General features: G+C 39.5%; 2 protein-coding genes and 1 long non-coding RNA gene across 20 annotated transcripts in view; 1 reads left to right on the forward strand and 2 right to left on the reverse strand.

The window, feature by feature from the left end:
- The window catches only part of LOC128862720 (mucin-19), a 94,453-nt gene extending 88,508 nt beyond the window's left edge, over nt 1-5,945 (reverse strand). For 8 of the 16 annotated variants that reach the window (XM_054101397.1, XM_054101403.1, XM_054101402.1 and 5 more), the window contains exon 1: nt 5,840-5,945. The gene's annotated coding sequence lies outside the window, so the exon portion shown is untranslated. Of the gene's footprint in view, nt 1-5,214; nt 5,804-5,839 lie in introns of those variants that run through there. The other 8 variants (XM_054101393.1, XM_054101406.1, XM_054101405.1 and 5 more) reach the window with 5 other exon arrangements.
- Nucleotides 5,946-14,457: 8,512 nt separating this feature from the next.
- On the forward strand, nt 14,458-20,245 carry LOC128864116 (uncharacterized). Its single transcript, XR_008454650.1, has 5 exons — nt 14,458-14,556; nt 18,995-19,366; nt 19,431-19,566; nt 19,629-19,754; nt 19,822-20,245. It is a non-coding gene; the product is annotated as an uncharacterized LOC128864116 (long non-coding RNA).
- On the reverse strand, nt 17,523-19,089 carry LOC128864115 (ribonuclease P protein subunit p30). 3 transcript variants are annotated; one of them, XM_054103625.1, is made up of 7 exons: nt 19,000-19,089; nt 18,686-18,848; nt 18,443-18,630; nt 18,306-18,374; nt 17,967-18,241; nt 17,817-17,896; nt 17,523-17,748 (listed from the first exon to the last, which is right to left on the reverse strand). In XM_054103625.1, exons 2-7 carry the CDS (start codon nt 18,774-18,776, stop codon nt 17,549-17,551), a joined length of 903 nt encoding a protein of 300 aa, XP_053959600.1. In that variant the 5' UTR covers nt 18,777-18,848; nt 19,000-19,089; the 3' UTR covers nt 17,523-17,548. The 3 variants fall into 3 exon arrangements, with proteins under 3 accessions (XP_053959600.1, XP_053959598.1, XP_053959599.1); XM_054103623.1 differs by having other exon boundaries at nt 18,918-19,010; XM_054103624.1 differs by lacking the exon at nt 19,000-19,089 and having other exon boundaries at nt 18,686-18,991.
- Nucleotides 20,246-25,851: the final 5,606 nt, after the last annotated feature.

Genomic DNA, 25,851 nt, shown 5'->3' on the forward strand with positions numbered 1-25,851 from the left:
TCTTTAATTCTCCATTTTCTCTCTGCATACACATACTAATGCATGTACATATTTTGCTAAATTTCGACGTCGCCTTTGATGACGTTGCTGTCGCGCCTAATATTGTTGCTGTTGTTTCGCAGTTTTTTATCTTAAGAGTTGATTGAAATTTTTTTTGCCAACACTGCGCGCGCCGCCGCATTTATGACGAACTCTTACTACTTGCCTTTCAAGCAATTCCCGCCTTCCCCTCACAATGGCAAAAGCAACAGCCAGTAAGTCAGCCAATTTTTGTCGATATCTGCATAGCGCTTCATAGTCATGCATATGTATATATGCATATAGACATAAACGCGAATACAAACAAACACGTGTATCCAGGGTATGTTGCATGCGCTGGCATACATACACACATATATAAAATTATATATACTAGTGTGATTCAAAATTGTTTGCGAAATAAAAATTGTTAAATAGTGTTTTAAATTGTACGAATTTATATGGTGCACACAACATGAACAATGTAATCGTCTGAAATAATCAATATAGCAATATACCCGAGAAAATTACAATGATTAAATGGCATTCATTATCAGTTGAAAAGTTGTGTTTTGGGAAAAATTCTAAAATATAACCCCTTTTGGCAACCAGGCATTAATCTTCCAACCAATCATAGATTTTACAATAATTAGTTGTTTAATTTACGTATTTGACTTTGAATATAGAGACCAACTTATTGAATCAGAACGGCAGAAGGCAGAGAACATCCATTTGACTCACGATATAAATATTCAAGGAAAGTAAAAAATTATTTTATTCGGACCACCTTAGTGTGCAGTGTACGACTGTAGGGGTGTATCTGTGTGGAATGCCAGTTTTATATAGCTGTCTGTATATCTGTTCTTTGCCATTACTGCTGTTGCTATTATGTTGTTATTTGTATTGCCACCATCGTTTCTCGCTTGCGCTTGATGTTATTCATCGTTGTCGTTTTTTTGCGTTGTAGTTGTTGTTATTAATACGTGTGCTACAGTTAAAGATACATAATTATTTCTAAAAAGCAACTTCTGCCTGACCATTGTCGTAAATTTCTCGAAATTTTACGATTCGCCTAAGCAAACAGTAATTGCAGGTTTGCCAATAGCGAATGTATGAAAACTGTACACGCACTCAGCTGCTCATATCAATGCCTTATAATATGTATATGCAAGTTTGTGTATACATATATAATCGCGTATGTAGATACACATCTCAATTGATCAAAATATCTCTAAATGAAACTTACCTGTATATTATCATTTACTCTGTATCTCTTTGCTCTTCTTTGACAAAAACCGAGCTACATATTATCGCACAAATATCACTTCAACGATGGTAATGACTTGTGTAAGAAATATATCTCATAAAGTTTTTTTTTCTTTTTGTCGATATGTAAAACCGTTGTGCATGTACACCGTATTTTATGTAGTTTATATAGTTAGGTTATTTAAAATTGTTATAAAAATTATTTTTCTTTAAGTTCTTATAATGTATTGTTTTTTAAGATAAAAAATTATTTCATTTGGATTGGTATTGGTCGGAGCGTTTCACATTGATTTCAATTGCCTGGAATAGTCAGAATACTTTCCAAGTGAACGTGACTTGAGTAAAAATTGGTTCTATCTACTAACTTCCAAGATATTTTAGAATGCTTAGCACAATGCTAGTTAATCGTGCAGATAGTTTTCAAGAGAGATAATCGTAAAACCTCCATCGCAAATTATTGATCGTGTCAACCGAAATTATTCTAAAATACCTCCATATCACAGTAAGTACTGAAACTGTCCTAAAGAGCTTTGGTGAGCATAGTTTAATTTCGCGAATTAATCGAAAAGTACCACGCATATGTGAACGGACGAAACTAAATATTGTACTTTCTTTATTTTAAACTAATACAAGAAAAAAGTCTACATAGTTTTATCAAGGTGCTCATGGCTGAAGAAGCCTCTTAATTAACGAGCGTTATCATTTACGCCCATTCCATACCGGGGATCATAGTATTAAGGATAACTGGTTGGTAAACTTGCGCAGAAAAAATGTGCGAAGTACATAAGGACCTGCAACTTTACCTCCACGTTAGGTAACTGTCCAATTCATCGAAGCGCAATGAACCTCTGCGCTCGGAGGAGCTACATCTAACCAAGACTACACAACCAGCCAAAAAACACTGTGCATTGCTGTGACCAATGAGGAAGTTCGGTATGCTGGAAATGAATTCCAAAGTACACTAAAAAAACCGTTAATAATGGTGGCCCGTGGGCTTTATTTTACAAATCCCAGACAAAATGATTGGATTTATATATATTAGAAAAAACTTGTTTATTTATTTTAGTCTTTCACCGAGATTCGAACCAACGTTCTCTCTCCGAAATCCGAATGGTAGTCACGCACCAACCCATTCGGCTATGGCGGCCGCCGGATTGGAATTATGTACTAGGAAATCTTGTATCAACACTTCGTAGCAAATTACAATTTTGTAAAAACTCTCGCGTGGCCGTCGCCAAGCTCCGGTCCAAACCCAATAGAGAATATGTGGGTAATCATAAAGACAGCGGTGGCAGCAAAAAAAAAAACCGGAAAGTAATTGTTCCTTATGACATTTCATCCAGGAGAAATGGCTCAAAATCACTCTAGATCAATGCCAGGATCTGGTGCAGTCCACGACTAAACGACTTGCAGAATTTATACAGCTTAGGAAAATATTAGCAGTGCAAGATATAAAGTTTATCAAAATATATATAATTTTGTTGCAATAAGGATTGTTTTACAGATGACTTAATTATGTCAACACAAAAGCTGTGATGGAAGACATTTTTTTGGTTTTAAAAGTTTGCTGATGAACTTTTTTGATAAAATGAAGATATCTATGTTGCACAAGTTCATTATGAATTGTCTTGTTTAATTTATATTAAATGTCCTAAAACTTGAAACACTTTGCGTTGTGTTTTGTAGGTGTTCTCTAGGATTATATTATAAGCTGCAAACTGCAAATCAATTACAAGGCGAATCTAGGCAAGATGTTATCAGTACGACAGCTGATTTTTTTTCTAGTGATTTTGTGGTTTGAATGTCATATTGAACTGTTTTTTTAGTTTACTTTCTGATTGAAATTTTGACATTCAAACCACCAATTTGCAAATAAAAACCAAGACATATAAATATTGTTTTTGTACTACTGGTAAGTACACCTCGGTTAAATAATTGTCGCAGGTATTTGTATTCCGCGACTTGTCAATTGTCAGTTTTTGCCGTTTCTCTTTTATTCTGTCTTTTCTCAGCTTGCAAAACAGCCGTTCGCATACATGCAAGTACATATACAGAATAATATGTACATATCAGCATATATTCATATACACCAACCGCGCGAACCTAGTTTAGTTTGATATTCTTTCTTCTCTTTGCTCCCTCAATTCATTTCATATTTTATGTAAATCCAGTAATCCAGCCAGGTATTTTGTCTTCTCACGAGCAGTAGTGATTGGTGCTATTACTTGCTGTTGGTTATTGTTGGCTGTGTAGTCTTACCAGTATCGGCCACGACTTTTTCTTGCTTTTGCTGTTATTGTTGCATTTGGTTTTAGATACGAATTAATGCTTTATACAATTTAAGCATCCAGCGAAGTGTATATGTAGTTTTATATGAATGTGTTCATGTACAGGCATACATATTTACTACAATAAAAGTACAATATCAACAGCAAAATGTGGCTGCATATATACCGATCTCTTATTCATTTTCGAGTGCTTATATGTATATATGTATGTATGTATGACAATACATCAGCAGTTGAAACTGTGGCGTGTGTATCTTCACATCCAACTTACACAAGAAGCGTCACAGCGTGGCGCGCACATCCACTCTGTATATTATAAAATGCGTACAGATGCTAAAATCGATGTGACGGCTATGTTGTTGTTGACTTTCAAGAGGTGTGTAAGAGTGTTGAACAATGAAATAGAGTAAAAGCAATTTGTGTGACAAACAGTGGTTTTTGCATCTGTCTTTCGAAAAGTATGAACAAGCAAACCGCTTCTTAATACTTAAATCCATTTTGTTGTTGAAATCGAACTAATGCATTAAAATACGGGTTTAACTTAGTTTTTTCGTTACTTTTTAAAGTTTTCCAATTCACCGCAACATTCGATTTTTCTCCAGCAAAATTCATTTCCCACTCTAAGAATGCTCTTCAAATGTATGCATGCAAAATGTTTTTATGAATAATATGTTGCATCGAAAAAGTTGCAATATCGACAGTGCTACCAGTATTGTAAACATACTGAATAAATCAGTATATCTCTAGCAGATGGCAACATAGAAAGAAACGTACCGAGCATACTATTCACAAATGTGAAATTCTTACAACAACCACACAAAGTAATAAACATATTTAGTGATATTATTTGAAGTCTGTCAGCACAGCAAATTTTCAAAAGGAAGTAACAGGGACTAACAATGTCAATAGCTATTAGTAGAGAAAGCTTCATGCTCACGATTCGTGCAGGTGCAAGTAATACGCAATACATACATACAAACGAAATATTGTATTCGGCGACATTTCCCCGATGACGGCCACAAAAAAGTTTCTCTTCATCGGTTTGAATGCACTTTATAACGAATGTATATATACGAGCATTGGCGAACACACGATTTTGAATAAAACAGATACTCCTGGTGCCGTATCTAGCAGAATTAAAAACCCATAATTGTACTGTCAGACACCTCTTTCAACTCTTATGCCGAGATGTAATACTTTTGGACCGGCACACCTCCATATGCGATTTTTTTTTTCAATCGTTTCATATGAAAACAATCATCTGAATGAGTATTACAATGTACATTGAATTCAAATTTTACTGCGATGGTTTCGCAGATGTAACACGAAAATCGATGAGGCGAGTGGTGATGGGGAAAAACCAAAAAATTAGACAGGAAAAAGCCGAAAGAAATTAAAAAAGAAAAGGTAATCAACTAATTTCCAACTTTGCTAACAAACACAAACATAATCATTGACGCTGCAGTTGTCGCAGCCGTCGCCATCTCGCGGAGACAAACGAAGCAGTTCGAATGAAATGAAATCAAGTGGGGTAGGGTACGATGTGCGGTCGCGAAAGAGGAGCTATGCTACGGGCACTGTACGACGGTCATCGCAAACAGTCAACCATACATATACGAATACAACAACCAATTATGCATACATAAGTCCAGTACCACCGATTTCAATTATGCAAAGCGCCTTGGTTAGCAGGAAACAATGAATCCATTTCATTCCCTTTCACACTCCAACTTCTTCGAATCTTTTTTTTCACAATTTTCCAAAAATCTTCCTATTTACAATACTTTCTTTTAACATGCGGTTTTTTCGCATACTTTTTTATTATTATTCTTCGTTTGTCTTATTTTGTAGTTTTCTATTTATTTTTATCACAGTCATTTATTGCACTTTTTTACTTTTCTATTTTTCACGCGCGTTCAAAAGTTTTTAAATATTTTTTTCAAATATACGAAACAAAAGAAAAATTATTGCTGTCGCTTGTTGAAGAAACGCTGCCAAATAGAAACGTTGAAAAGCAGAAAACGAAAAAACCAACGTCGCCTTCGTTGGCCATCGTCAACGCGAAGTACAGAAATTTTTCTTCTTCTTTTCTCCCTAATTCTCGATTTTCACCAAGTGTCTGCGGCTGAATTATATCGAAAAATTTTCAAAGTCATTTATCGCTGTAATTACACCATCGAATCACAATAGGTTTATTGCAAGTAATAACTGGCATTTTCACCCACAAAGTTTTACTAATTTTATTAATTAATTTACACTTATTTTACCGTTTACACAATTTTTTCACACTACTTGTACAAAGAAGTACGCACCAAATTACAGACCTCCATTTTGTTTTCAGAATTCATTCTTTTTGCCGACGACGATTGGTTTGACAGCGAAAATCGGCCATCCGATATGAAGTGTTGCCAAACTTTTATTCAACAAATTTCCAATATTGCTCAAATATAAAAAAATTTAAAACTGTATTTCTCAGTCTTTTGACTTATTTTAAAAATTAGATAAATTTTTAGAACTAAATAAATGTATGTACATATATAAACAACCTATAACATTAATATATATTGACATTTTCCTTATTAACGTGATTTGAAAGTTAAATTCTCAAAACGATCCAATAAAAGTGATATTGGTTTTTAAGACAATGCACGACCAATTCGACAGAAACAAAAAGTTTTGAAATCACTATAAAAGTAATTAAATATAATATATATATTGATTTGAAGATATTATTTATGGTAGATTCAGTTTTCTAGGGAAAATTACAATAAGGATGAGCAAAGCGTGAAGCCAAACATAATGTGCTAAAGCAGAATTTCAGAGCGAAAGATGACGCTTTTAACGATCTACTATCTTATTCTGTTTAAGTTTGGCAGTTCAGATTCTTGGATGCGACGACAAAAAAAAAGGAAAATCACAACACCACTTCGCCTCGGTCCACAGCCAACTCAAGTAACTTCTATTCACATTCACGGATTGCTAGCTGCCAAACATAGTGTGACGAGCATCAATAAGATTTTGCATTATCACCATGTGGTAAAAAAAGGTGTGCTTGAGTTGGATCCCTCACAATTTAATAAACGCCCCGGAAACGCGACAAAGTCCTTGGAAAATTGACTCAAAAGAATGCGAAAGTGAATTGATCATAATGAATAATATTTTGAAAACCAATCAAATCGTGATCAAACACAAATTTAATTTTTCCATTGTTAGGCCAGATATATATACAGCACCGCTCCCACTCACGGTATGTTTATTTACTTGTTTCTTTCAATATTTCCAGATAATAAATTTATAAATACTGTTTATTTTACAATTTAACACAACCGTTCCCAAATTTCTTTATCATACTCCTTCATAAAGCTTTTTAGAGCAAGTCTTAAAGCTTTAGCGGCTTAGCGCGCGCAAGTACGAGCCCCTCTCATGTATGTGCTATAATTTCGTCAATATTTCGAATTTCGGTCTAAAATTTGTACAGTATATTACCAATATATCGCACTTTCAAAATATGTAAAAAACCAAAATTCGAAATTTTCAAAATAAGTTACCAGACTACTACCTTAAGTAATATCTCCTCTTCTATCATTGTTAAAAGCTTAGGAAAATAAGTCAACCTGGCATCATTCTGAAATAAGCTTGCCTAATTTCAAGGCGAATTGAGTACAGACGGTGATGTCTTCCGAAAACAGGTACTTAAGCATGATTCAATCATAGATCTATAATTGAATCATGGTACTTAAGTTTTCGCGCTATTGACAATATCATTATGAATAAAACAAGCAAAAGGTGGAGAAACTACTTGCATATTACAAAATACAGTATGATATTGTGATTTGTTAAATTTAAACTAAACAAAGTAATAAAAAGAAAGAGCCGCATGTTAAACAGTGAAAACTCGAATTATAAAAAAAGTTTCAAATGCAGTACATGCATATAATTTCTTGCGGTTGTTAGTTATTTTCACTTACTCTTTCTCTTCACAAACAATTCACAAACTAATTCCCTTTCCTTCTGTTTGTATACTTTCGGGTTCTGACGTCGCAAAGAATTCGGAAGGCTCAGTCTAGTATTTTATCATTCTGGGCTCTACTGTCAACTCCTTATTTTCAATACCAAATGTTTCATTTATGACGTCATGACGAAAACAGATGGGAGCAAGGTGAATCCACACAAGACGAGTTCGCGATAGCAGCTGATTTGCTTTTTCTTGCGATTTGCTGGTTCAAATCTTAAGGTGCCCTTCTTCTTGTTGCTTCATTTGTTCGTTTCCGATATCATTGAAATTTGAATATCCAACCCCACAAAATAGCAAAAGCAAAAGAGATACCGAAGTCACCGCGGATGGTAGTCAATGTCAGGATGCATCCACAGCAAGGCGAATTGAGTATTTAAAGTGCCATTATAACACATTTTAGAGCCCTTCTTCCTTATTATTACCTTACGTTCTCATTAACCAAAACAACCTCTGCTTAATCCTCTCCAGCGTTTTGATAATACCCAGATTACCACCACTTGGGCCATTGTGGAATTCCTCTAACATTGATGTCATTGTGAATTCTTAATCTGATGTCAACTATCACCATAGATCTCCCGACTTTGGAACAATGCTTATACTCTATAGCACAGGGTCGCCGAGATAGTGGATCAGCATTTCAATGTTGTTCTCCTTTTCGATCGAGCATCGAAGTCGTAGACTTCTAGAACAGTTGACTGTACAAATATTTGTGGAAATGTTTTACGCACTCAACCATAGCAAACAGTTCTCGTTTGGTCACGCAGTAATCCATCTCCGACTCTTCGAGAACTCTGCTACAGTATGAAATCACTTTTTCTTACTTAGTGACGATCTGTGATATTACTCCACCTCTTCCGTATGTGCTAGCATCTGCATCCGCAACATATGTTTCTGCCGTGACCAGATATGCTAACATAGGCGCGGTAAAAAGCAGCTCTTTCAATTCCTGAAACGCTTCGTCCTATTCCTTGTGCCACACAAACGCACAATTTTTCTTAGTGAGCTTGTGGAAACTCCGGGCAACATTTGCGAATCCTGGAACAAAACGACGGTAATACGTGCATAGTCCTAGAAAACTTCGTACTTCATACACATTTTCTAGTCGTGGCCAATATTTTACCATATATCCAAGATATGTGACTTCTGTTTTGAGCACACTTTCTCGGTCTCGGTCGTAGTCTCGCGGAGGCAATGCGTTGAAGGAATTCTTCTAAATTTTACAGATGGTCACAAATGAAGACTTATGCCGCGACCTAAAAATTGATCCCATAAAAGACGTAATCCAGAATTACAGCACGAAACACACACAAAAATTACTAACCTATTCGAAGAAAGATGTACAAAAAATACCGCACATAGAACTGACGCAGAAATTAAGGCTAAGCGTATCACACCAATAGCATTAGCAGATACAAAAACTATTTTGGAAAAATATAACTAAGTGTATTATTACTGCTAATATAGTAAATCTAAGCTTTGTATGTAAATATCCATTGAAACATGTTATTTATTTCGTTGCACCTGTGTCTAGAGTAAGTACCTGGAATAGACCATTTACAGTTCCCCTTATCATCAAGTTGTTGCTTTTCCGTGCAATTTAGGAGACACAAACTGTGTGGCATCCAGTTGTGGGAACGAGTTCTCGCCTTTTAGAGCTGGTTCGTTTTAGTTTAACGCCTGCTGTGTATCAGGAGTGCTATTGCCAGTATCGGTCCTTTGGTTCCTTCCAGCTGGGTCTTCGATTGCCTGCGTGACACTCTGCGACTGCGTGCCACATGTCCAGCCTTACCGCAGTTGTAATACTTTAAAATCAAACTGCTGGTCGTGGTATTTGAGAAAAGGACTTGGGTATTGTTCTCCTTATTGTTTCTTCCAGAGAGGTAGACGCTTCCACCTCAACCCGATGGACTTGGGGCACTGGCTTGATCAGGAGAGCTGCTGTTTCCTGTGTAAGAGCAAAGCACACTGTTCCAGAAAACTTCCCCTACGGTGTTAAGTATGCTGCCCGCTTCGTGAGCGAATCTCGAACACATCTTCTGAATGCCTCGAACTTCATCTTCTCAACGAAGTCTACTGTTTCTTTCGCATACTCCAAATGTGCCAACCGCTCAATCTCTGTCGCCTATTCCTGCAAGCTCTTATTTGTCCTCTGGCATTCCATTTTGAGCATTTGCTGCTTGTGGTCACATTCGTAACATTCTCTATAGCTTTTATGAGACTCTCATAATTACCACGATCGACTTCTGGAACTGCCTGCAGTATTTCGGTGGTGGAATTCTTAAGTGAAAATTCTTCACCAATGCAGAAATTTTGTCTGCAGTACTCCAGCGATTTGTTGTTGCTGTTGTTTCGAACTGGTGCTTAAAATGCGAGAGAGAAACTGCGTTGATATTTGCGATGACAATCGCGATAATACAGCCTTAATCACGTTACTGTCTACTCCTGGTGACGGTAGCTCCTCAACTCCAGCTGGTGTATATATCATCTACATCGACGTCCTCTACCTCGAGTAGTCGTGCTTGTAACTCTGCCTTGTTTTCAGTGGTTAACAAGCTACGCTGTTCCAGATTTTTCTTAAGATGCTGAATCTTGAGTTCGTTTAGCTTTGCCTGCATTATACTCGTTTTTTACATGATTTTGAGATGTACGTATGTTTTTACACAACCGTATTTTTGTAAAAACTGTTGTTACCTTAAGTTCGAATGTTGTTGCCTTAAGTTTGATGTGCCTATCATTAATAATTAACCCAATCCTGTTAATTATCCTCTCTGGTAAAAAGTGGTAAAAGTGGAACAACTGCTGCTGTAGAAATAAATGCTATTCACGGAGAGAATACCGTGAGTGTAAGGACTGCGCAAAAGTGGTTTTCAAAATTCCGAAGTGGTAACTGCGACATGGAGGATGCCCCGCGCCCTGGTCGTCCTGAAGTCTTTAACTCCGACGCCTTGCTCGAACTCGTGGAAGCTGAGCCAAATTTGACCGTCGATATGATAGCTCAGAGGTGAAGGTAGTAGTCTGGTAACTTACACGTTTTTTGAGGCCATGTTTGGGACATTTTTTGGAAGGGAAAATAAAATTCAATCGATTTGATTTTCTGATATGTTATTAAAGGTATCAGCATGGCCGGCATGATTTCGTCACTTGTGGTCATCTGAAACAGAAAAAACAAATTGCTTATTAATCAGTGTGCTTGTCGTTCTGGCGGGTAGTAAGATCAAATGAGTTTGACAAAAAATAACAAAAAGGCGGACTTTGTAAGAAAACTCCCCATTTTTAAAGTGGAAATCGGACTAAAAAATAGAAAGTTAGGGACGAAATAAATTAAATCTACTACCCGCCAGAACTATTGATGTGTAGAAAAACATATCTAAATTTCTGCTCAATCCGTTAGATAGAAAATTTGTTTTCACGACGGCCATCCACAAAAACGTTGTTTTGAGAAAAATGCGTTTAAAGTTTTAGCAATTGATTATTTATAGCGCGGGCAAGTACGAGTCGCTCTCATGTATGTGCTATAATTTCGTCAATATTTCGAATTCCGGTCTAAAATTTGTACAGAATATTACCAATATATCGCACTTTCAAAATATGTAAAAAACTGAAATTCGAAATTTTCAAAATAAGTTACCAGACTACTACCTTAAATTCATCGCATGGAAAAGCTCACAGTTACCTGGTTCAGTTGGGAAAGGTTTCAAAGCTGGGAAAATGGGTTCCGCATAGACTTTCCGTCGCCAACCTTCAGCAGAGAGAGAATGTGTGTTCTCAGCTGCTGCAACGGCTTGAAAATGAAAGTTTTTTGAACCGTATCGTTACTGGTGGTGAAAAATGGGTCCTTTACAATAATTCTGTTCGCAAACGCCAATGGTTAGATAAAGATGAAACACCAGAACCGACCCCTAGAGATGGCCTTCACCCCAAGAAGATTCTCCTCTCTCTTTGGTGGGATATGGCCGGTATTGTTTATAATGAACTTCTGGAACCCAACCAGACGATGACTGGTGATTATTATTCCCATCAGCTATCAAGCCTGAATGAGGCACTTAAAAAAATCGACCGTCTTTAGTGAATAGACGCAAAGTTTTGTTTCACCACGACAACGCAAGGCCTCGTACCGCAAGGCAAACATTAGGCAAGCTGAACGAGCTCGGATAGGAGCTAATTCCCCATCCACTATACTCTTCGGATATTGCACCTTGTGATTATCACCTTTTCCGTGGACTTCAATCCCATATGAGTAACAAGAAGCTATAAAATGGGATGGTTGGTTGGTTGGTTAAAGTAGTGATTCTTCCAGAATCCAACTAGCGCTTCCGCGCCATTTTGTTGCCACATCCTCGTTACCAACTTGTTTAACGGTTATTTACAGCATAACTATATCCAGTCTGTGCGGTTAAGGAACCTTATTAGGTTGTTAACGTCTAAGCCAGATAGTTGTTCGAGATTCTCGAACAGCGGTTGGCCCCGGGTTAACATTCTGTCCTTCCATAGGGCAGGACATTCACAGAGGAAATGGAAGATTGTCTCCTTTTTCTCCGGTTGTTTGCAACTGTGAAGTATGTATTGTGAGGGATACTCATTTTGGCTGCTTGTTCTCCGATAGACCAAAAGCCAGTTATGACTGCCGTTAGTCTCCAGACGTCCCGTCGTTCGTTCTTATTAATGCGGACGATTGCTTGAGGTTATAGGTGGGCCATAACGTTCTGCTAATTTTGCATTTCGTCTGGACTTTCCACCTACAGTCCGCGATTCGCAGGTATTTTTGGGAAATTGTACTCTTGACTGCACCTAATGGTGTGAGTACCGCTTCTGCAAGAGCGTTATTCATGGCAGGGATATCGAAGCGTATTTTGGCTCCAAGGACAAACAATTTTTTGAGCAGGGAATTAAAAATTTGCCTAAACGTTGGAAAGACATTGTAAATAATGAACGAAAATATATTATGGATTAATAAATACTTTAAACATCTTTTTTATTAATTTTAAAACCTCCTTTAAAAAACGCACGAACTTATGGGCTGACCTGATATTTCTGTATTTTCAATATATTCGTTATTTGCTGGCTTTACAAAATAAAAAGATGCAGATATTACATGATTCAAAGGTTTGCTCAGTAAGCCGCTTTCTCGTTCTCTCTTGACAAATCGGCTCCCTTAGCAAGACACTGGGTTGCTAGCTCTAGAAAACAAGTGAGTGAAAATGGAGGAAAAGTAAAATTTGTAGAAAAACATTTCTTTTTCAAAATGGTCTGCTTACGAGCAACAACTCGCTAAAGAGTTTTCATCGGTATGTTCAGGCTATGGTAGTACGACATAAAATGTATACCGCCTAAGTCAGGACATGATAGATTGACGCAATCCGAGATCGATGAGTTGAGAATTTACAAAGCTTTATTTCTTATGATGTGATTTAGACGGAATTCATGTTTTGCAAAGAGTTAGCATTTCCCAAAGAGTTACAGGGAGAATAAATGGATAGTCCCGACGCGATCGGTAACATAACATACTTCATTATAAAAAAAGTTGGGATTGACGCAACGTATTTCCAATGAGCCCATCTTGCCCTGGATAGATGAAGTGTCCAGAGGAGGCTTAGCAAAACATAGTACAAGCATGAAAAAGATCCTCATAAAAAGCCATCTGCCGGAATCGACTTAAAATTGTAGGTTCTTCCATTAACAATATTGAAACGCGCGCTACAGATAGAAGGAGGATCTCGGCCAAACACCTAACAGAATTGCACGTGCCAATTATTTATTTATTTTTAACAAAATAGTTTCATATTGACAAAGTTTCGCAACTTCGCGATCGGTTTTAAATTTATCAATTAATTCACAGAACAAAATCTTGAATTAAGTTAAATAATTTCTTGTTTTAATATTAGACTTGGCAATTTCCGATAATAACTTCTCTTTGTACCATTTTTTACATTCAAATATTAATTAAAATTTGTTTTTTAAACCGTTCGCAGTTTGTTTCTATTTTAGTAAGAAAATACTTTTTTGCTACCATTTTTACCAAAAAGAATTTAATTTGATCCACTTTATTTACCTTCTTAAATGCAACCAAGGGAGTGTCAAAAATCGAATGTCACTAGCAAGGCGAATTTATTATAGGTGACAGCAACCACATATAAGTAAAACCCTACATGTATTTGTTGTTGACTTTGGTACAAGCATCAAGTCAAAATACAATACAATACAAATGTAAACATTCCAATACATACAAACAAAGCATATCATTTTGACGTAAGTCATATCTTCGGCGAAAAATTCAGCTGGGTGAATGATGTCACCTATAAAAATCCACCTTGGTCACTAGTGAGCAAACCTTTAATAATTGAATCATGCAGATATTACATCTCGAATTCATAAGCCTTCTTTTTCGTTGTTCATAGGTAAACAATCGCTTAACCACTGCTTTTAAAATACCTACATAAAATATTTTTGCTTCATTTGTATTGATTTGTTGAAGTTGTTAATGTAGTCCACACAAGAGTAGTATTATAATACATAGATGAAATCACTTTTTTAAACGCGAGAAATGTTGAGCTATATCATCAAAAAGCTTCAAAATAGTTGTGAGCTCTTTCAAAACATCCATTTCACTTTTAAAAGGTGCATTTTTGCCAAAATTTAGCAGAGAATGTTGATGAATAATTGCATACAACTATTCCACCTGGTTGAACCTTGTAGAATAACTTTAAAGTTTTGTCAGTGGACTGTTCTTCGAGAAGTGTTGCAGAAGCAGTGGTGCTAGATTTAAAAATATTTTAAAATATTGTTACGAACCGACTGGCAACAATAGCGAACGAATGAGATGGCAAAACAAAAACATAAGTTCGCTTTGATGGTGACAGCAGATGGTGGCAGGGCGAATTGAGTACTTCAATTGATTCTTCCCAAAATAGTTACTTTATTTCTCGCGATTTTGGCAAATCAGACAATCGAACAGAACAAGCAAAAGGAAAAGTAATTATATATTTGTGAAAATTCATTGAATGGCTTCGTAATATTGTGATTTGTTAGATTTAAACTAAACAAACTAATGAACACGAAGCGCCGTTTGCTAAATTGTGAAAGCACAAATTAATATAAAGCTTCCAAATCCAGTTTTCTGCGTTTTTATACCGAAGACGCCGTGACAAGGAAGTGTGTATGTGTGCGTATAATTTCTTGCGTTTGGTTGTTTCCATTGCTTTCGTCTACTCTTCCTCTTCCTTTTGTTTGTTTATTCATGGGCTCTGACGACACAGCGTATTCGGAAGGTTCAACTTGGTACTCTATCATCTTGGAGATGGCGGGACAGAATTCGCCAGAAAATACGAGCTGCCAGATCAAGAAATTACGATAGTTATTAAGCACATGTATGTAAATAGAGGTGCCTGCAGGATATTTCGTCGTAAGGTGAACATGGACATGTAAAATGGAAAGGAGTTAAGTGTTGGAAATAAAGTAAATCAAGTTGAGTTGCCATTTATTTTTGACTTTTATTTGACAATCCACTGATCGAACTCAGAGCAAATATTCTGAGAGATTTATTTGGACTTTAACGCAACAATATCTTTAGATTTCTTTTAAGTAAGAAGACTTCGTGTATTTTTAAACAATCTTGCGCAACTTAGTTGACTGAGGGAGCAACACATGGCAGATGCCGCGTTTTCAGAAGCTCACAAACCTTCAGCATTGAAGATTTATTATCTGTTACAATACAAATGACTTTTACCCTCAAGCCATACTCTTCGAATATTTCAAACAGCGAAGCCTCAATAATTTCAGCTTAATGGTTTGTTTGGTGAAGCAGGGCTTCGGTTGACAAGGCCTTGCATTTTAAATGAGACTCGCTGTCAATAAAATGACAAGTATCAGTAAAATAGGATTCCATAAATCGCAACCAACTGTAACGTTGGCAGTGGACTTAAGTTAATTTTTTAATTGTAATATACATTTTTCTAATCGATTTCCAATTAAAATGTTTTTAAGGGTTGTTTTCGATGGAAGGCGATATCGAGGAGCCAAAAAAATAATTAAATGAGTGAAACCTTTATCATTCTTTATAACACATGGGATGAAAAGTCCCTTGCCTAACAAAGAAAACACTTTCTTTTGTTCAAAATTAGCTTTATTTATCAACGTATTTTCCATCAAGAACATCGCAATCATTCCGCTCTAACATTACCTCTTTTGTAGAATGATTTAGCGATAACCTCTGACTCAGCTTCAGCGATAACCTCTTCATTTGAGCGAAATTTTTTACCAGCGAGCATTTGTTTTTTCGACGAAGCACGATCTTTGAAGGTGATATCCACCTTGTCATTGTGCTTCGACGGGTTCGACAGGGACCTTACGGTGGACCAGAGCTTGCTCACTTCAGATGCTCTTCCCATTTGTTCCGCTTATGTAGGGTTACCATTTGCCGTATCTCGGAATTGAGATCCTTAATCCGAGGATCCCCTGGATCAGTCTGGCGTAGGCGATCACGCTCGTTCGTCAGAGCAGCTGCTTCAGCTGGGAAATTAGGGCGTATGTCCCGGATCCTTCCAGCGGGTATGAAGCAAGCCGCGGCGGCTGTGATCACCTTGCGGAATGCGCGTGTGAATGGGGAGAGCGGCAAAGATGTCTGCAATAAATTCCGCGAATCTGGTCCAATCAGCTTTGATGAAGTTGATGTATGGCCGGTGATCCGCGGAAACAAAGTCGGCAGGTTTCTCGATCGAGCTGATAATGGGCAAGTGGTCTGAAGGTCGGAGGTTATGTTATTTATCAGACCGTCGCTAGCAATTGAGCTGTCAGGCGAGCTGCTGCAATGGCCCACTACCCTGGTGGGGGCGTCGTCGTTTACAGTGCTGAATGTCGAGTCGTCTATCTGCTCTGCTGTCCCCTACGATCATTTGGCTTGAATACCAAAGATCGTGATGCGCATGTCGGCTCATGAAGTCGACTATCTCGTCAATCTTACACGTAAGTCCGTCGCAGTTCAGTTATAAGAGTTTAAAACTCTTCCGGAGTGTGATCGTAATTCGGGGGGGGGGGGGGGGGGGTGAGGGACGCGTGGAGTTGTCTGCGTTTGTCCTGGTGTGCGTTCCGCAAGAGTTGTTGTGGCCTGATGTTGACGGACGGCCGCGCCGCAGAGGGTGGTTGCGGGTGCAGAGCTCTGCATCAGGGAGCAACGAAGTCGCGTGACCCCTCACGGGTGGTGCGCAGGCCAGAGCATCTCCGAAAGTGGCACCAGCCATTGCAAGAATTGCACTGTACTGTTGTCAAATTCCGAGGGAGCCAGGTCTGACACACGGAGCAGACTGTGGGGGGGACCAAGAGCTGCTGGATTGTCCCGCACTGGGATAGAGCAGGAGGGTTGTGAGTCGTTGGGGGAGTTGTGTTTCGCCTAACGGTTCCTTACCGCTGAGGTATTGTTGGTGGCGGCAGTTTGAAGTGCCGGCACTGAGGACGGTATAGCCGTTGAGGCAGGGGCCGCCTGATGGAGGGAGCAACACGTGGCTTAAGGCCTGATCAGGTCTTAAGATGGCACCACCCGTTGCACTTATTGCACCTAACCGAGGTGGAGTTCGGGTGGAGCCGTTTGTGGCAGATGCAGCAGTAAAATACCTCTGCTCCAGGGTTGGGATCGACGCCAGTAGAGAAGTATTCGGAGCAAACGTGCTGCAAAGGATTGCTCCTGTGACGAGAAATTGGGGGTGGGATACGGTACACTAGACATGGCTAGTTTACTGGGGCGGCAGCCCTTGGTCGGGAAAAACCCAAGTCTCTCCGGTAACGTAGAACCGGCTGCCATGGGAATGGTTGGCCGTGATCGTCTAATGGTTACGACCCTACGTTGTTGTTACGTTGCCAATGTATTCAGTGTTTTTCACATTAATATAATATACCTATGCATGCTCTTTCGCCTCCATATGAGATACTGGCAATAAAAAGGAAACGCCAGCATGTACATATTTCACATCTCTTACTTTTTCTTTTTATTAGGCGGTTCTGTCGAATCATCGGCAGAATATCTTTCAGATTTGTACTTAATAATACCTATTACACCATCGGCTACTTCTTCGAAATCACTAATTTCTTCTTCTTCCTCGTCAGAGGAATCGGAAAGAACTACCGGTCCCGAAGCCTTTACAAACATAATTGTTTTGCCAATACGTCGAGATTCTGAAAGTATATGAGAATTTCAATTACGAACCATCATTATTCATAAACCAAAACTACTTGGCGCTTACCAGCTCTCAGAAACAACTGTCTGCACGCTTTGTCCACAGCATTCTTTCCCTGATCCTCTGACAACCCGAAGATATACGCCCTAATGTAATAAATATATACATAGTCTTTAAAAAATACGGATGTATAATATGGCTTAAACAATATCTTACAAATTGGCCACATCGTATGGTCCTCGCAATTCGAAGACATTTGTTGCGTCGCTACTGAAAATTATATTTCTTGATTTTCCTCGAACACAATAATTATGTGCAAGCTTTATCATATCCTTCCGTACGCTTGAGTCCCTGATAGCTGGCCCGTATTTAATTTCGAAAAATAAGCCACGCTTTATAGCTATTTTATATGCCTTGCGATTTACTAGCAACTTTACCCCTGCTTCAGTGTCGAATGTCACTAAATCTCCAGCGAAAGCGGTACAACAGTGCTACGAGTACAACGTAAATGTTTGAATAAGTTTAAAAAGCCAAATATCAAAATTTGTGTGTTACCGTTAAAGCGGCATCAGTTTTTGGTTGACCGGCTATCAAGTTGTACTTCTTCAGGTTCTGTGAATTTGTCTATGAATAAATGAAATGTAATTGGTGACAGAAGTAAAAAATCAATTTTAATTTTTTTGATTTTTTACCATTGCGTGTGCAACAGCAACATCCACATATATAATAGTTATTCTTTGCAAAATCTTTACTTGGCTTTTAAACTCATTTTCTAGGTGTTTTATTCCGACAGGAGCTGGGAATATGTCAGGTCCACGTTTGGTAACATCACGTTTGCTGTGATCATACACTTGATCAATGGCTATTGTTTTGTAACCCACTAAAAGCAGAAGTATTAGAAGTTAGATGCACATGCACAAAAACGGGTTTCTTACGACTAATGGCCTCTTTGATTATTTCCCGCATTACGTTTTCGTCTCTTTGATAAGGTATGCATAAATCATAAAATGGCTTAGTTTGATCCATCTCTATGTGAGTTTAAAGTAATTGCCGGCTTAAGAATATATTGTTTTGATGGAACTGTTCTGAAAACCCCAGCTAAAACACACAAAAAGCGTATTCTTTTCTTTAGTAACTTATAGAAATATTTTGCATTTAATACTCAACATAATTTGTAACGCCAACTAATAAATTCACAAACATATTTTATACTTATTTTTAACGTTGACCACTTTTATTTGTAGAATACCTATATGCGTGGAATGTAAACACCAGCTGTTTTTAGCACGTGCAATATAGTACACAAACAAGGCGAATAAAGTACACAAAACTTTGCCGAATTGAAATAAGCACAGGCGAGTTCGCCTTATAATACGTTCACATATAAGTAGATGATCTACTTTTTGGCGCTTAACTCAAAATCCGTGATTAAAAAGCGCGATTTTCCATACAGAATTTCTCTCCCAAAATCTGAGATTTAAAAAATAGTCTTAGATAATAACTATACTTTTTGACACACAACCGTGTTTTCTATGTTATCGATAATTATTATTACGAATGTAAGGAGAAACATCAAAATAAAAACTAAATGAAATGGATGCCGGCAAAGAAAACAGGTCTGTAAACATAATTCTTATAAAATGTTTGTTGAATATTATTAATTATGGATTCATTTTATAGAAAAACGCGATTACATTGGTATAGAGTCGAGTTTCTTTTAGAGTTGTGGGAGGAGAAGCTGTATATGCAGACATGGCTTTGTGTTCTCGTCAAGAGAAATAAAGGTTAAAATACACAATTTAACAAATAAATATAGGTAATTTTGATCAATAGCAATTGTTAGTATATAAATTTAAAAATAGTGTTCTTGTTTTACAGAGATGGGAAGAAAGTTGTTGGGCCTTCGGCGGTACCTCTCTGCGTGGGCGAACTACGATAAAGTGCATCATATCCTTGGCGGATACAAGTATTTTAACCTTGAAGCAGTTGTGGAAGAGAGTGTAGGTTAGTACGGTAAAGCTTTATAATCTCATGCCTATATTAATTGTGTTTTATGTATTATTTAATAAAGTGGAGACCCTTCAAATTGAGGCAGAGGAAGAATGCAGCAGCTCTTATCAAATGCAAACACCTTCGGTGGAATTTACATTGGAAGATTTCCAATATGCATTTTTGGAAGAATTTCGGGCGGCCAACCAAACGATTGCCCGAGAAATTTTAGAACTGAAGGATAATAGTAGAGAAGCCCAGCAAATTGAGAGGGAACGAAATGGTATTCTCGAAAAAATTTTAAGGCCTTCAAGCAAAATAGGCAGTGGAATTTTCTATCGCTACCCAAATGAATACAAATTCGTAAACCACACCAAAAAAAAAAAAAACTAAAGATTTTAAAAGAAAAATTAAAAAAAATGTGATAAATGAATTATTTTTATTTTAAGTTTACAGAATACGAATTTTAAGTTTACAGAAGGAATTGTTAGTACTTTAGGTAAGTTTAATTAATTTAATAATAAAAAAATGAATTTGAAAAGAAAAATGTGAAATAAATGAAATTTAAAAGGAAGATAGCAACGAAGCGATTGATTCTCGAAATTGTTCTGCGCTGACGTTGTGGTTTTGAGTATAGTACGTAGGTTCTGCATTTTTGATGTCATTATCAATCCTTTACCAATTCTTCTAAACCTTGCTTTCAAGTGACCGAAAGCATTCTCTACTACTCTTCTAGACTTGGAAAGTTGGTAATTAAAAATCTGTTCGCTGTATCCGGCCGTTGAGTTGTAAGGGTTAGGCTTCATTAGAAACTCTGAGTCTCCTAGCACAACGACTGGAACATTTGTACCAAAAATTTGTTTCGTATTCTCGCTGAGAAGAGGGCTTTGAAGGATTTTCTTCAATAACGACTGCTCGAAAATTGGAGAATCATTGCAGCGGCCGGGAGCCTCAACATTTATACACATAAACCTATACCTATGAAAAATTAAGGTCAATATTTTCATCGAACTTATGTATATACAGGTCACCTGCAGTCAACGAGGGCTAGTAAAACTATTGAGTATAAACCCTTATAGTTATAATAGTCTACAGCATCACTGGCTGAAGGTCTTATTTCAATATGGCATCCATCTGAAGTTAATTAAACTTATATGAGATCTTTGAGCATTAAGTAAAATATACACGCTTACCGACAGCACCTAAACATTGTGGAAATCCAATTTTCTCAAATCCCTTAACACTCAATTCAATTTTCTCTTGGGTAAGAAATCTGCTTCGTAAATACATAGGAGGATGTAGAAGTCCACGCAAGTGGGGAAAGTTACTGATCGCCATTCACTTGGGAATGGCCAGGACGATTCTTCTACATATGGTTCAAGCAGCTCACAACGGCCGGGATTAGCCCACGTATCCTCTGGGTAGCTTCCGAACACCCGTTCGGGAGTGAGCTAACGTGAGAAGGCGAAACATTCCAGGATAGCTGGTTGTGCGTTGGGTTTGGGACCCGCCACTTAAAAATCCCCCCCCCCCCCCAATGAAAAGTTTGAAAAAGCCTCGGATGAGACCTCCCTATGCTGATGACGACCCCTGCAAACGAAATAAGGAATATGATTTGAGGGCATGCACCTGGAATGTCCGGTCCCTTAATGGGGAAGGTGCCTCTGCCCGGCTGGTTGATGTCCTCGTGAGAGTAAAGGCTGACATCACTGCTATCCAAGAGATGCGATGGACGGGGCAAGGTAAGAAAACCATAGGACCTTGCGACGTCTACTACAGCTGCCATGTAAAGGAGCGCAAATTCGGTGTCGGATTTGTTGTGGGAGAGAGACTTCGTCGCCAAGTACTGTCGTTCACTCCGGTGGACGAGCGTCTCGCAACAATCCGCATCAAAGCCCGTTTTTTTAACATATCGCTAATTTGCGCCCACGCCCCGACGGAAGAGAAGGACGATGCGACCAAAGATTCTTTCTATGAGCGCCTGGAACGCTCCTATGAGCGCTGCCCCCGCCACGACATAAAAATCGTGCTTGGCGACTTCAACGCCAGGGTGGGCAAGGAGGGAATTTTTGGTCCCACAGTCGGAAAATTCAGCCTGCACAACGAAACATCCGGTAACGGACAGAGGCTGATCGACTTCGCCGGGGCCCGAAACATGGTAGTCTGCAGCACCAGATTCCAGCATAAGAAGATTCACCAAGCCACCTGGCTGTCTCCTGATCGAAAAACACGAAACCAGATCGATCATGTTGTGATAGATGGAAGACACGCTTCTAGTGTATTAGATGTACGTACGATCCGAGGACCCAACATCGACTCGGATCACTACCTTGTTGCAGCCAAACTGCGCACACGCCTCTGTGCAGCAAAAAACGTGCATCTACCTACGCAAAGAATGTTTGACATCGAAAAGCTGCAATCACAACAGACAGCCAGAAGATTCGCCACTCGACTCTCACTCCTGCTCTCAGAGAGTACTGCCCAACAAACCGGCATCCACGAACAATGGAGCAACATTTCTCGTTCTCTACGTACCGCCGCCGAAGAAGAAATCGGATTCCGGCGAGCCCGAGAAAACAATTGGTACGACGAGGAATGTCATGCTGCCGCAGAAAGAAAGGATGCCGCCTATAGAGCCACGCTGCGATCGGGCGCAACGCGAGCCATGTGGGATCGCTACAGAGAGCTGAAAAAGGAAGAGAGACGTATTATCCGAAAGAAGAAACGAGAGGCCGAAATACGTGAGTGCGAAGAGCTTGAGATGCTGGCCAACAGGAACAACGCCCGAAAATTCTACCAGAAAGTTCGGCGGCTTACAGAAGGTTTTAAGACCGGGGCGTTTTCCTGTAAGAACAAAGACGGCGAACTGGTGACTGACGTACAGAGCAATCTTAAATTATGGAGGGAACACTTCTCGAACTTATTAAACAGTGACAGCTGCGCATGTCACCGAGAAAGTGAAGATCCCGATACCCCAATCGTTGACGACGGAATTGTAAGGTGCATGCATCAGCTTCTATGCAAAATATGGTCGGATGAAAGCATGCCTGCCGATTGGAATTTAAGTGTACTCTGCCCAATCCATAAGAAGGGCGATCCTGCAATTTGTGCCAATTACCGCGGGATTAGTCTTCTAAATATCGCCTATAAGGTTCTAGCGAGCGTATTGTGTGAAAGGCTGAAGCCCACCGTCAACCAACTGATTGGGCCTTATCAGTGTGGCTTCAGACCTGGAAGGTCTACCATCGACCAAATATTCTCAATACGCCAAATCTTGGAAAAGACCCATGAAAGGAGAATCGACACACACCATCTTTTCGTCGACTTCAAAGCTGCATTCGACAGTACGGAAAGGAGTTACCTGTATGCCGCGATATCTGAATTTGGTATCCCCGCAAAACTAATACGGCTATGTAAGATGACGTTGCTCAACACCAGCAGCGCCGTCAGAATTGGGAAGGACCTCTCCGAGCCGTTTGATACCAAACGAGGTTTCAGACAGGGTGACTCGCTGTCGTGTGACTTCTTAACCTGATGTTGGAGAGCATCGTACGAGCCGCAGAACTTAATCGCTCAGGCACAATTTTTTATAAGAGCGTACAATTGTTGGCGTATGCCGATGATATTGACATCATCGGCCTTAACAACGGCGCTGTTAGTTCTGCCTTCTCCAAACTGGACAAAGAGGCAAAGCGAATGGGTCTGGTGGTGAACGAGGGCAAAACGAAGTACCTCCTGTCTTCAAACAAACAGTCGGCGCACTCGCGTATCGGCACCCACGTCACTGTAGACAGTTATAATTTCGAGGTTGTAAAAGACTTCGTCTATTTAGGAACCAGCATTAACACCGATAACAATGTCAGCCTTGAAATCCAACGTAGAATCTCTCTTGCCAACAAGTGCTACTTTGGACTAAGTAGGCAACTGAGCAGTAAAGTCCTCTCTCGACGAACAAAACTAACACTCTACAAGACTCTCATCATGCCCGTCCTAACGTATGGCGCAGAAGCGTGGACGATGACAACATCCGATGAAGCGACGCTTGGAGTGTTCGAGAGAAAGATTCTGCGTAAGATTTTTGGACCTTTGCACGTTGGCAATGGCGAATATCGCAGACGATGGAACGATGAGCTGTATGAGCTTTACGACGACATAGACATAGCGCAGCGAATAAAGATCCAGCGGCTACGTTGGCTGGGTCATGTCGTCCGAATGGATACAAACGCTTCGGCTTTGAAAGTATTCGATGCGGTACCAGCTGGTGGTAGCAGAGGAAGGGGGCGGCCTCCTCTGCGTTGGAAAGATCAGGTGGAGAAGGACTTGGCTTCACTTGGTGTGTCCAACTAGCGCCGGTTAGCACGAGAAAGAAACGACTGGCGCGCTTTGCTAAACTCGGCCAATATCGCGTAAGCGGTTATAGCGCCAATTAAGAAGAAGAGAGAAATACATAGGAGCGAACTTATCCCAGACCGCTGAATAAAAATCCTGTAAAATATTGCATACGCTGAAGAATCAAACGCATATAAATCAATCGCGACACGTTTGTCTAAAGGGTGGCATTTCCTATAAGTTGTATCAGTTTTTGCAATGGCCATGACTTCGTTACATAAAAAGGCAAAGAAGTCCCGGCTCTGCCTAAAGCACTCCTCGAAAAACTGGTCGGTGCTGCAAGGAATGTCTAGCTCCCAGAACTTGCCATGCCTCACCTAGAACACACGGACAGGCGTTACCTATTATATTCACTAATAAAAACAAAAACAAACACAATTACTTACGTGTGTCCATAAACGCTTTGCCCTGTTCCTGCTTATTATACAATGTAATATTGAATTTCGCATGCGTATTGTTGTCATAATTTTTTGCAACCTCAGTAAACGTCACATACGGATTTCCTTCAACTGTTTATTATTAGCAGCCAATTGCGCAATTAAATTCGCTATTCCTTCTCCTTGCGCGTTTTGTTAGCATTTGACATTTTTAATCTACCCATTCGTTCCTGAGCCTTCTCTATGAATTTACGTACGTGAGGAAAACTTTACACCTTACTTAAAAAGGTATCGGCAATACAAAGGCGGCTACTAATAGGTAGTAATAAACTCTGTTACATCAGTCAAAAGTTAGAGGTTGTTGCTGTTGTAGCAGTAACTTTGACCTGTCAGTGTAGTGTAATCGCCGGTCGTCTTCGTGTAGCTCATCTAACGGTAGGCTCAGGAAACTAGCTGTTTCGACAGCTTGGATCTAGAGGGAGAGGGGTGTTAGATGAGTGGGTTCGAAGGGGCATGTAAAAAGGTGGTTAGTATCGTGCGAGATGCCTTCACATGCCGGACATATGTCTAGTATGTCGGGGTCAATTCTGGATAAGTAGGAGGTTAAGGGTCTCCCGATGAACGTCGTTGATGGTCTGTACACTGTCCGATCCAGTAGCTGTCTGTCAGTTTTGTCTTGGATCTCGTCCGCGTAGTTGAGGAAGTGCCTCCTGACATGCCTGGGAGGTGGCTCAGGCTCAAGCAGATATTTGCATGGGTGAGGCCTACGGTAACACCCCAGCAGGAATTGTTTGATGAGCAGTTTGTTATGCTCCTTCACAGGCAGCATATTGGTCTCATCGTGTAGGTGTTGTATCGGGGATATCAAGAGACATCCTGTCGCGGTCCTTATGGCAGTGTTTTGGCAGGTATGTAGGCTTCGTCTACTGCGAATCACTGGTTCCAGGCGACCAGACAGGCGCAGCATAGTTTAGAACTGGTCGGCCTACTGCCTTGAAAGTCGACAGTCCTTGTCTTTGCCCCAAGTGCTGCCGGCAAGCGACTTGAGGACCTTGTTGCGATTCTTTACTTTAGTTGCAATAGCGGTTGTATGCGCTGAGAAATAGAGAAAGCTGTCAAAGGTAACTCCCAATATTCTGTGGTTCTTTACCGTAGGAATTGGTGTGTCATCGACTTTCACCTTGTGCAGCCTGACCTCTTTTGTCCAGGTGGTGAAGAGGGTCGCCGTGAATTTAGTGGGGGAAAGTTGTAAGTTCCTCGCAGTGAAGAAGCGAGAAAGGCTGGCAAGATAGTCGTGTACCTTGGAGCATAGGCCATCAATGTCATTGCCCGACGCCATTATTGTA

This window comes from Anastrepha ludens, chromosome 5 (genome assembly GCF_028408465.1).
Source record: "Anastrepha ludens isolate Willacy chromosome 5, idAnaLude1.1, whole genome shotgun sequence".
In the NCBI taxonomy this organism is placed as follows: domain Eukaryota; kingdom Metazoa; phylum Arthropoda; class Insecta; order Diptera; family Tephritidae; genus Anastrepha; species Anastrepha ludens.